The following is a 13,244-nucleotide window of genomic DNA, read 5'->3' on the forward strand; positions in this document are numbered from 1 at the left end:
TTTACTGCATAGTATATTGGGGAAGGGAGTAAGAAAAAAAAAAAAACTTCCTTGGTGCCGCCCCCAGCAAGGTGCCACACTAGTAGCAAATACAGCAAATACTTTCTACCATTCAGAATAATACAGTATGTATATTTATGTGGGGATCAGGCTGAACGAGTGTTAAACTGACAGCTGAAATGTATGGCCAGCCTATGGGTTCTTTTACACAGGTAGATAAATTCGCCTGTTACATGTCTCTTTAGAAAGTCAGCTTCTGCTTGATCACTTTCAGTTCTGCTAGGCAATTATTGGAAGGGGTATGAATACACAATTGATATATTATATTCCCGATTTACAAGTGGAGATGTGCTGTGGACAAATGATGACTTGTAATATGTGATCACAAATAATTGCGCACTTGCTCATTTTTTGGGTGATCGTTGGGATGTTTACATGAGCGAATGATTGGGAACAAATTTGCATAGAATGTTTATGGACCAAACTGTATAGAAGGCCCTTAAGCCCACGTAAGGCTACATTCATATCTGAAAAGTAGCCTATGTTTAGGATATCAGCATACCAGCAGAACAGTATCCTGAGGTAATGCCTATGTGTGATCCATTACCAAGAATAAACAGTTTTTTGTGGAACTTCAAGACACAGGTAGACATGCCCCACAAAAAATCCGTAAATGCTTGGAAATGGACCATGCATATTCACTAGCAGACCATGTTCAGTCTATTGAACTCAATGCACCTGGCACAGGTACATCGCAGTATGAATCCGCACACCGTTCTGCCACTATGCCAACATACACCCTGCAGGTAGGATGTAAATAATGATGTGTTTTAGCAGTAGATGTTTAACTAGATGTTTTAGAATGATAAGATAGTAAAACTATTCTGTTCTTTTCTGTTGCCTATGAATTTCTGAATTATCAACCATGCAACATTGTACTAGAATGATATTATTATAAAAATGATGCAGGCTTTACACCAACAGTCTGGTATGCGTAAGTCAGCCATTAGGACTGTACAAATAAGACTGCTGCCAGGGGCCAAAAACTTGCCTGTGACATAGGAAAATGATGTATGCGGGCCTTGCACTACCTGCCACGTCTGTGCATGTTAGCCATCAAGGCATTACAGGTACTACTGTGGTCAGGCCAAGATAAATAATAAACCTACTAGTTGTTGTAGGAACCAAAAAGTTTCACTTAAAGGGGTATTCCAGTAAAAAACATTAACTATTAAATAGGCAATAATATGCACACCTGGTTAGGCACAGCTATAGAAGGTGCATAGAAACCTTGGCCCTGGTGCCAGAGACCACAGCCCCTATAAGGCAGCTTCAAGGGACACCTCTACATAGAAGAGAACCCACTAGACTTATGCAAGGGCCTGAAAAAAATCAAATTATTACTTTTCATTTCACATTTAATGGCTCTGTGCTTAGAAGAAGTATAATATATTATTTATAAGGTGACACCAAATGGATATGGGGAGTTTAGAGGACCTGGCCATTTGCCCTTAGGCCCAGATATTGCTCATTGCGGCCCTGTCATTATATAGTACATAAATGCAACATGGTTGGTAGAAATCATTCATCTTGTTTCTTGTGTTAAGTATCAGTTATCTTTTTGTAGCATTTTCTACTTAATATTAAGACAGCAAAGTGTCTGGAGATTAGAGAAAGGAGGATTTAAAGGGGTACTCCACTGGAAAACATTTTTTTTTTTAAATCAACTGATGCCAGAAAGCTAAACAGATTTGTAAATTACTTCTATTTAAAAATTGTAATCTTCCAGTACTTATAAGCTGCTATACGTGCCACGGGGAGTTCTTTTCTTTTTGAGTTTCCTTGTCTGACCACAGTGCTCTCTACTGACACCTCTGTCTATTTTAGGAACTGTCCAGAGCAGGATAGGTTTTCTATGGGGATTTGCTCCTACTCTGGACAGATCCTAAAATGGACAGAGATGTCAGCAGAGAGCACTGTGGTCAGACAGAAAGGAAATTCTAAAAGAAAATCCCTTCCTGTGGATCATAACAGCAGCTGATAAGTACTGGAAGCATTAAGATTTTTTTCTACTAAAAGTAATTTACAAATCTGTTTAACTTTCTGGCACCAGTTGATAAAAAAATAAAAATAAAATAATAATAATAATGTTTTCCAGTAAAGTACCCCTTTAAACTATTATTCTACCCATGGCCCAATTTGGCTGTGGTCTGGCTCCATGTTTGTCACTACTGTCACTCCCCATCTGATCTGTGGAGCAGATTCTTGAGATTTTATTACATTTTTTTATGATTTTTGAATTAGAGGAAATCACAATTAGAATGTTGGCACAAGGGCTGTACCCTCCTGACTTTATATATCATCAGAGGTTGGTATCATTCTTAAGATGACACAAGTATAGGTCAGTCTTACAGAAGTTTTTATTGACTTGGATGCATCATTTAGCCGATGCACTGAGCCACCAATGTTGAAGCCTTGATACATTTTGGGCTTCTGAAGCAGACCCTGCCCCTTCTCAGATAGCATTCTCTTCAGTTCTCCTCTGTGTCCTTCAATGAGCATGTCTCAGAAGCACCCATATGTATGCCAGTGAATGCATAATGTTTTGGCGGTATCAGAGTGACCATTCCAGCTGCATTGGCACGTCCCATATTACAGGGCCACACGTACAGGACTTGTGGTTACCGTCTGTAGAGGCACAATTTCTTTCACTGGTGTCTTTTTCTTGCTTTGGAACAAAATGAAATAAGAAATTGTCATTTATTGGTCATATAACTTTTCTATTCTATAATATATTTAGTATTGACCTCAAAATGATATAGCCACAATAGTCAGCAATGTATGTCTTACAAATACACCAATATTAATTTTAATGCGTGTTAGAGCCAACACAATAGCTGTCTTTTTATATTCATGGTTAATTCTATCTTAACTAGCTTCCAGAGTACTTAAAGGGGTACTCAGCCCCCTCCCATTCACTTGCATTGAGGGGCGGAGCGTTACGTCACACAGGAGGCGGAACCGTGACGTCACACTGCTCCGTCCCCGTGATCGCCAGTAATTAGAACACGCTCCGGGGACTGATTCTAACGGGGTGCTGCGTGCAAGATCACGGGGGGACCCCCGCGATCAGGCATCTTATCCCCTATCCTTTGGATAAGGGATAAGATGTCTTAGCGCCGGAGTACCCCTTTAAATAAAAGGGCATCTTGGCCATTATTTTTATGACTTGTACCGAGGCAAGTTAAAGTGTTGTTTTAATACTTTTTTCTATTTATGGCGCCCACACCTGGCAACCCCCCCCAAATTATGGTCAGGTTTCAGCCTTCCCTTTCTCCGCACAATGATCTTTACATAGGCCACAGAACGTGCCTAGAAAACTCTCCCATAGAAGTGACTTGGGACCCCTTCAGTCTATTGTTGCATTGTCCATTGGGCTTGCTGTAAAGTATATCTCTAAATGCTGCTATAAATAGCTCAAGAAATATGCCTGCCCTCTTATTAATGTCCTAGAAATAAATAAATTAAAAAAATTAGAATCAGTAAACAATCAGAAAATAAAAGCAGATTAGAATTTAAATTTTTTTAATATCTGTTTCTAGTCAGTAAAAAAAATCTGGGTGATACATACCCTTTATTAAAGAGGCACTCAGCTCTGTGGTGTGGTGTCCAAAGAAGCAGACCACGCAACTGTGACCCATTCGTGGTCTATCTCTATGGGCTCCCCACTGAAACCTCGCGTCCCGCTGCCAAGGCCACACCCCTGTCAGGAGCCCTGGTCAAATTAAACATAGGGCCTGTTCTCTTTTTTCCCCTGCTTTGTCCGTAGATCCCTCCCCCTCCTGTCAGGATGCTTCCTTTTCTCTGTTGTTGGAACAGAGGATGAGGGGAGGGAGAGAGCACAGTGTCGGCTGTGAGGATTCTGCTTAATCTAAATGCCCTATAGCTTTGTTGCTTTGGAAGTAAGTGTGCTTGTCTGTGTGTGTATCTATACATACACTTTGGGGGGTATTTACCAACGGATTTATATATTTTTTTGCGTTTCTTTGGAGCATTTCTGCTTTCTGATTTTTGTAAACTTGCATTGATTTTGACGGTCCTGTGTTTGATTTTTGCAGTGGTCAGTAATTAATCAATTGTGTCAATTGTATTTTGGCACTAATTTACCTGTTTTTGATACATGTTTGGCGTAAATCACCACCAACAATATTCTGACATGGAAAACAAACATATCAAAAAAAGAATATGGTATGCGTAAAAATTACTAAAGAACGTAGGCCAAATGATAAATTTGGCGCACATCCTTAAAAACCAAAATAAAAAAAAAACGGGTAAAAAGAAACTGACAACAGATAAAAATTATAAATACCCCCCTTTATGTGTTTCTCTATCTATCTTTCTTTCAATCTCTACACTGCGTGTGTGTATTTCTGTGTGCTTATCTACTGTATATATATATATATATATATATATATATACATAGTTTATAAGGTTGAAACAAGGCAAGAGTCGATCAAGTTCCACCTATATCCCTTTTATGTCCCTACTGTGTTGATCCAGAGGAAGGCAAAGAAACCCTTATGAGGCTGATGCCAATTGACCCAGGATAGAGGAAAAATTCCTTTTCAACTCCAGTCTGGCAATCACAATAAATCCCCTGATCAACATTCTGTCCCTATAGATCTAGTGTCCATAACCTGCCATGTTATTGCTCTTCAGAAAGGCATCCATGCTCTTTTGAACTCTTTTATTGTGTTCACCATGATCACTTCCTCTGGCAGAGAATTCCATAGTCTTGCTGCTCTTACAGTAAAGAACCCCCATCTGTGCTGGTGGATAAACCCTCTTTTATCTAGTCTTAGAGGATGCCCCCTTGTTATAGATGCAGTGCTAGATATAAACAGATCATGAAAGAGATCTCTGTACTGTCCCCTGATATATTTATACATAGTTATTAGGTCCCCCTAAGCCGCTTTTTTCTAAACTAATACATTCTGATAATCTTTCTGGGTACTGTAGTCCTCCCATTCCCCGTATTACTCTGGTTGCCCGTCTTTGAACCTTCTCCAGCTCCACTATATCTTTCTTGTACACTGGTGCCCAGTACTGTACACAGTATTCTATGTGTGGTCTGACTAGTGATTTGTACAGCGGTAGAATTATTTCCTTGTCGTGGGCATCTATGCCCCTATTGATGCACCCCATGATTTTATTTGACTTGGCAGCCGCTGCCTGACACTGGTTGCTTCAGTTACATTACCTACAGACTAAAAATCTCCTTCAGAGCAGTCACGTGGGCCTAGGCTCTCACGTTATTAAGATGTGACCCTTTCTGAAGACAATATGAATGCAGAGACAGACGGGCATATGGCAGCAGAGGGGACGGAAGCAAAAAAGCTTGGAGAGCCATCTCACACCTTCATTGTGCAAGGAGGCCCATGGAGGCTCTAGGTCCTCAATGGGGCCATGGATCAGAGTGAGTAATGCATTATTTTACTTAGGTTCGCATGCACTATAACACTGTGTGTTAGGTTTAGTGTGGCTGAACCACCTGTCAGATTCACTTTAAATCCAAACTTGCTGTATTCAAGCTACAGAAAATGGCTCCACACATATTAGGTTGCATCTTTTTCAACAATTCTGGATGTTTAGCTGGCCACTTTTGTGCTTTTCCACCCCACATTCTGAGAATATTTTATTTAAAGATGATGTGTTACCTTATCTGAAATGCTAATATTTCTACAATTGCATCATTGGACTTACCCAGTTTCGACCTCTTCTATGGTATCAGGAAGCGGTTTATTCACAGTCTCAGGCAAAAAGTAGATAAGTAGCCCCGATAATATTGGTGCACCTCCATAGATCAGCAAAGGTAAGAAAGGATAGAATTCACCTAACAACTTCACCAGAGGAGCCACAATGCCACCCAAGCGTGCCATGGTGCTACCCAAACCAAGACCACTCTGTCTGCAAATTAAAGAGGACAATAGAGTCACACACAAAGTATTATAACATTCTTCTGGTGAGTTAAATTTATTCAGGAGAATCTTGAATTGATAATGTTCATCTTAAAATACAATCTGAATGACTTCTAAGTAACTGCATCTGGGTCTAATCTGGCCAACAATAACAGGACTTCATTTATGTCATTCCAGATCCAAATCTAATGTAAACCAGTTGACATTTGAAGAGGGTTTTGGTGCCATTTTGAACCCTTATATGGAGAAAGGACTGGACATTTTGGTCAAACTGAGAACCGTGCTGTAAAATCTGTTTCTATGACTGTAGACCATTGGAAAGGTTTGTTATTTAATATTAGAACTAAATGAAAGATAGAGGAAGTGTCTTTATGCTCCTTACAAATCATTACATCATTGTGACTATTATTATACTCATTGAAACGTCTTTCTTTGTAAGCATTATTTTTTATAGAAGATGTACTGTATATGAATGCCTGTATAGAGGAGTTGGATCAGGCCAGTCATGTACTTCTGAAGTTGCTTGTTAAATAGTAGATGGTTCCAGGAAAAAAGGGATCCTGACCAGGACCCCATGAATTCAATTGTAAACCTACAAAGTGAGCTGTCTTCCTGGCCATGCGAGAATCTTCTTTTTTTATTGATCTATGCTTTAGCTCTTCTCTTTTCTTATGTATTTTCTAGTCTGTTGTTGACCCGTTCCTCTCCCTCACATCTGTGGGACAATTTTCCTGAGAACAACCTGACCCCTATCATAATACATGGTATTCGCGTACAGATTGATATTCATGCTTAGTGTAACTGACATGAGGACCCTGTGCATTATTACCACCCTTAGTGGAAAGGATGCATATATATATATATATATATATATATATATATATTTATTTAACAATCCAGATGAAGAAGCACCATGCGTGGCTGTTGCCAAGGATTCCATATCCCTCCGGGTGCTCAGCTCCAGGGTCCGACTCAGGCCCCAAAGAAATCCACCAAAAAAACAAAGAGAGCGGCACTCCAAGGTAGGTGTAACCCAGTGAGGGTGTATTTATTCACACATCTGTAAGAAAACGGGACGTTTCGGCTCCTCAAAAGGCTCTATTGAGGAGCCGAAACATTGCGTTTTCTTACAGATGTGTGAATAAATACACCCTCACTGGGTTACACGTACCTTGGAGTGCCGCTCTCTTTGTTTTTTGGTATATATATATATATATATATATATATATATATATTGGTTCCTATAGGTTATTCAGAAACCCCCCGACCTACGATGGCCCGACATATGATAATATCGACATACGATGGCCTCTCAGAGGCCATCGCATGTCGATGTCAGCATTGACATACGATGCTTTTATATGTCGGGGCCATCGCATTAACTGCTATCCGACAGCGCAAAATGCTTAAGCTGCTGTCGGATAGCAGTGTAATGTGCCCCAGCAGGTTCAATTACCTATTCCCGATGCTCCGGTGTCTTCTTCGCGATCCTCCGGTGTCTTGCGCATCTTCTCCAGGGTCCGGGCCTTGCTTTCCGGCGTCGTTATTACGTCACTACACATGCCGCGCCGGCGCAGCAGCGTAATAACGTCACCAGAGAGCGAGGCCCGGATCCTGCAGATGATGCGCAAGACACCGGAGGATCGCGAAGAAGACACCGGAGCAGTGGGACAGCATCGGGAGCCCCTGGAACAGCAGCGGGAGCGGTGAGGACCTGGTGTGGAGCGGCGGGGACAGGTGAGTACAGCTTCCTATGCTTTACATTGCACGGATCCCTCAACATACGATGGATTCGACAAACGATGGGTCGTTTGGAACGAATTACCATCGTATGTTGAGGGACCACTGTATTGTGACTGATTTGTTATTTGCTACTTCAGTAGTTTTCACCGCATGTAAATTCTTCGCTCCTACTCAATGGTCTCATTTTAATATCCCTTCTTATGTCAGTTTTTCTATTAATTATTTCTATTAGTTTACTTTGGTATTTCCCCAGTTTCCTTACAATTTTCTTATTATCATTACCCCCCCCCCCCACCAATCTAAAAATTTTCAGAAACTCCCCTACTCTCTCCCAACTTTTTTCCTTGTTTTCCCTACTTCCTCCTTTTATATTCAGGCTTTCTGTTACTAGCTGTACGACATGATCATGCAATGTTTTTTTATTTTATTTCATTTTCACGTATTCTCCTTTCTTTGATACTGTAATTTGAAAAAAATATAAATAAAACAGTTATAAAAAAATAATTGAGTTGTAATAGTATCCTTAAAAGTAAGTCAACGTTCAAACTGCAGTCCAAGATTAATTCTGCTCCGAAATTCTGCTGCATGACTCCAACATTAGTGTGAATTCACACTGCAGAATTTCAACGTCAGAGTTTGCAAATTCCGAATTCCATGTTCATTCTTTTTTCGTCTGCAGGAATTGCATTGCCAAAAATTCTAGCAGCACAAGTCTGCACAGTCTTATTGCTGAAGGATTTCAGCGGTGCCCACAGCTGACAGAATTTCTACTGGGTATAGCTCCTTCTGTAGTGGGAAAACTGTCTTATTTAAAGGCGAGGCATAGGAAGGTAGGGGGACACAATTAAGGTATGAGAGACAAGAAAAAATACAGACCAAATGCAGGATAGTAGAGGATATCAGGAAGATCAGAGGGTATGTGGCAGTCTATCTGTGGTGCAATGCTATACACAGTCCAGATACATGGTAGTAAAAAGCAAAGAAAAATATTGCTGCACTGTCATGTCATCATGTTAGGTAGGGCAGGGAATACTTGCGTAATTGCCCTAGGCAACAATTCCACAACTTGGGATTGGTCTCTCAGCTGAACTAAAGTTCAGGGCCGACATGAGTCAAAACAATAAACAGAATAGTATGAGGTCGGGGATGCGGGTCAGAAGAATAAGATGAACAAGCTAACAAAGATAGGGAACCAGTATACTAAATGATGGCAGGAATGCAAAGTAGTAAACAGATAACAAGGAAACATAGCGGCAGGCATATACACCCTGTTCCAAATTATCCAAATTATATTTTTCTAATTTACCTAAATAATTGATGTAAATAACAGTCAGCACAATTCTCATGTTATCAACTATTAAGAGTACAATTCACATCTTGACAGCCGGATCTATGCAGATTACCATATTGTAACCTGGTCTTGTTAATATGTAATGACCTTTGTTTATTATTCTGCATACTTATATTTTCTTTACTGCCAAATATCTGTTTTGAAGAAAAATTATTTAATAAAAAAAACTGTTGAAAAAAAAAAGTTAAATTCAAATTCTATCGAACAAACCTCCTAATGATAACAGTATTTTTTTTTAAAACATAAAACACATTAAACACGCACTGTTCCAAATTATTACGCACAATAAGTTTCAAAACACTTTATAGGTTGTATAGAACTGAAAATTGTCATTTTTTGTGTGTGCAGCATATTTACTGAGCTCAAAAGCTATTTCAATCAGACTTGTAAAGGAAAACTTTTACCCTGATCACCCACACTAAACCCAATACACCGGGTTATAGTGTGGGTGACCAGGAATCCAAAGAGGGGTTACTTACTATAATCGGTACTGTGGTTCCCGAAATATTGGCTGGAGAAATTCCCCATCTGAATTCGGGGAGTCGCGAGCAGGAGGCGGGGCCCCACTGGCTGACCTCCCCTGCTTTTTTCCGTCTTCTCAATCAGCCATCCTAGTGACGTGGAGTCGCAGAATATGAATATGCTAACTAAGGGGCGGCTGAGCCCCGCCCCCTGTGCACGACTCCCTGAATTCAGAAGGAGAACTTCGCTAGGCAACCACAGCACCGATTATAGTAAGTGACCCCTCTTTGAATTGCAACCACAGCACCGATTATAGTAAGTGACCCCTCTTTGGATTCCCAGTGTGTTGGGTTTAGTGTGGGTAATCAGGATGACAGTTTTCCTTTAACAACATTTTAACTTTTTAAACATTTTATCAGGTCACATTACATTTTAACATAGGACCCCTTATTTGAAAGCAGCTTCACAAGTCTTGCATCCATTGAACTTGTGAGTTTTTGGACAGTTTCTGCTTGAATTTGTTTTCAAGATATCCAAATAGCCTCCCAGAGCTGCTGTTTGGATGTAAACTGCCTCCCACCCTCATAGATCTTTTGCTTGAGGATGCTCCAAAGGTTCTCAATAGGATTGAGGTCAGGGGAGGATGGAGGCCACACCATGACTTTCTCTCCTTTTATCCCCATACCAGCCATTGACACAAAGGTATTCTTTGCAGCATGAGAAGGTGCATTGTCATGCATGAAGATGATTTTATTACGGAAAGTATAGTTCTTCCTTCTGTACCAGGGAAGAAAGTGGTCAGTCAGAAACTCCTTCGGGGACCCTAAAGGGGGCGACCAGCTCTCTTCATGATTCTGGCCCAAATCATGACTCCACCAATGTCTTGCTGGCGTCGCAGCCTTGTTGAAACAGGGTGGCCGTCCACAAACCATCCCCTACTCCATCCATCTGGACCATCTAGAGTTTCACGGCACTCATCAGTGAATAGAACTGTTTGAAAATTAGTCTTCATGTATTTTTCTGCCCAATGTAGCCGTTTCTGCTTGTTAGCATTGGTTAGTGGTGGCCGAATAGAAGGTTTATGCACAGTTGCAAGACTGTTTAAGGACTCTACACCTTGATGTTGGTGGGACTCCAGAGGCACCAGCAGCTTCAAATATATGTTTGCTGCTATGTAATAGTATTTTAGCAGCTGCTCTCTTGATCCAATGCATGAATCTGGCAGACATCTTCACTAGCCCATCTGTGCTCTGAATCAGCCACAAATCTCTTAATAGTGCGATGATCACACTTAAGTTTTTGTGAAATATCTAATGTTTTCATACCTCGTCCAAGGCATTAAACTATTTTACTCTTTTCGGCAGCAGAGAGGTCCTTTTTCTTCACCATGTTACTTGAAAATGGTGCTCTGCTTAATAATGTGGAATACCCACCTTTACTAACCGTAGTTTTTCCTTAAATTGGCTCACCTGGCAATCTAATTATCACAGGTGTCCGACATTGTTTTTAGTGATCAAAAGAGCTCTGAGACACAATGCCATCCATGAGTTAAACTGAAAAACTAAATATTTGTGCTCAGGGCTTTCATTCATGTTCGTGTCGCAAATGTTTACGTACCTGCATGGAAAAGATTAAACCTAAAAACAGCAGTCAAACTGTGCCCATAACCGTGACTGAGGGCAGGCCTTTAGAGGGCATAAACTATAATAAATGAAAGAAATTGAAAATATACAGGGCGGGTTGGGAGAGATTCGCAAAAATGTCACACACGCCCTGCTAGTGGGAGCAGGGTGTGTTATATGCACCTGCCCCCACCCACAACCCCTATATGCCCCGCCTAGTAGTTTAGGGGCGGAATACTCCAGCCCCTTGAATAAACACAGCCTTATAGGCTTAACAATTGTGCTCAGGGCTTCCACTCATGTTTGTGCCGCAAACGTTTACGTACCTGCATGGAAAAGATTAAACAATGAAGTATGCCCCAACTTGACTCCTAAGAAATGGCCTGTTGCGAGTAATCAATCCATCCATAACCATCCTTCTTGCAGACAGGCCAGGACTATCCGTTCGACTACACTCGAATAACCTCTTCCTGGACACTAAAACCAACCTTAAACCTCCGAACTTCTACCTCAAATTGAACTCCAGGATGACGTCCTGCCACGAGTGACAGCTAACTTCACTTCCATCATACCTGTAAACCTGACCGTCCCTTGCGTAACCCTCGTACCTATAGGTCTTATTCGAGAACCACCATGCCTGATGCTTCACCAGGTCTTTTCATAACCATCATGCCTGTAGATGTGACAGGTCTTATCGTAACCATCATACCTGTAGAAGTGACAGGTCTTTGCATAACCCTCGTTCCTGTATGCGTGACCGGTCTGGCATAACCGTCGTATTTTTTTTTTTTATATCAAGTATGTGTCATGAAACTGTAGCTCAGAAATCGTGTTAGGACCAATAACTACACAGTGCATCCCACTTCTGGTGTGGCAGGTATGACAGGAATACGACCCCTATGTGTTATGATGTTGTTGCTCTGAAAGTGTGTCAGTAACAACAACTCTGCCGTGCATCCTCCTACAACCATGTAAGGTATAAAGAGTATACCGACACCTATATGTCGTGGTGTTGTGGCCCAGAAGATGTCAGTTACAACAACTACGCAGTGTATTCCCTGCACACGTGGTAGGTATGATGGGTATACCGCCGTCTATGTGTCATGATGTTGTAACTCTGAAAACGTGTCGGTACCAACAACTATTCAGTGAAATCCCCTGCAGACGTGGCAGGTATGATGGGTATACCACCGCTTATGTGTCGTGGTGTTGTTGTTCCCCAGATGTGTCCCTAAGAAGAACTGCGCAGTGAATTCCCCTGCAGAAGTGTTGTGTATGATTGGTATATAACCGCTTATGTGTGGTGATGTTATAGCTCTGAAACGTGACAGAAAGAAAAACTATGCAAAGTATCCCCCTGCAGATGTGGCAGGTATAATGGGTATACCACCGCCCATGTGTCATGATGTTATTGATCTGAAGACGTGTCATCAACCATAACTGCGCAGTGCATCCCCCTGCAGATGTGGCAGGTACGAATGATACACAACCACCTATGTGTCATGATATTGTTATTCTGAAGATGTGCTAGTAACAACGACTATGCCATGAATCGCCCTGCAAAGGTGGCAGGTATAATGGGTATAACACCGCCTATGGGTCATGGTGTTTTCGCTCTGAAGACATGTCAGTAATAACTGCGCAGTGCATCCCCCTGCAGAGGTGGCAGGTACGAAGGATAATAACCACCTATGTGTCATGATGTTGTTACTCCAAGATGTGTCAGTAACAACAACTATGCAATGAATCCCCCTGCAGATGTGGCAGGTACGAAGCATATATAACCACCTACGTGTCGTGATGTTGTTGCTCTGAAGACGTGTCAGTAACAACAACTGCGTGGTGCATCCCCCTGCAGACGTGGCAGGTACGAAGGGTATACAACCACCTATGTGTCGTTATATTTTTGCTCTGAAGGCGTGTCAGTAACAACAACTGCGTGGTGCATCCCCTGCAGACGTGTCAGGTATGGAGGGTATACAACCACCTATGTGTCATGATGTCGTTGCTCTGAAGATGTGTCAGTAACAACAACTGTGCGGTGTATCCCCCTGCAGACATGCCAGGTATGGAGGGTATACAACCACC

The 13,244-nt window shown here is 41.5% G+C and overlaps 1 protein-coding gene across 2 annotated transcripts in view; it reads right to left on the reverse strand.

Annotated features, from left to right (window-relative positions):
• Window positions 1–1,864: 1,864 nt before the first annotated feature.
• Window positions 1,865–13,244, reverse strand: part of LOC130276934 (solute carrier family 22 member 6-A-like) — an 81,989-nt gene continuing 70,609 nt past the window's right edge. For both annotated transcript variants that reach the window (XM_056526964.1, XM_056526965.1), the window contains exons 10-11: window positions 5,764–5,967; window positions 1,865–2,728 (exon numbers count right to left, since the gene is read on the reverse strand). In XM_056526964.1, the coding sequence (XP_056382939.1) occupies window positions 2,653–2,728; window positions 5,764–5,967 (280 nt within the window). In that variant the 3' untranslated portion in view covers window positions 1,865–2,652. The remainder of the gene's footprint in view (window positions 2,729–5,763; window positions 5,968–13,244) is intronic.

The sequence above is a fragment of the Hyla sarda genome, chromosome 6 (assembly GCF_029499605.1).
Source record: "Hyla sarda isolate aHylSar1 chromosome 6, aHylSar1.hap1, whole genome shotgun sequence".
Classification (NCBI taxonomy): Eukaryota; Metazoa; Chordata; class Amphibia; order Anura; family Hylidae; genus Hyla; species Hyla sarda.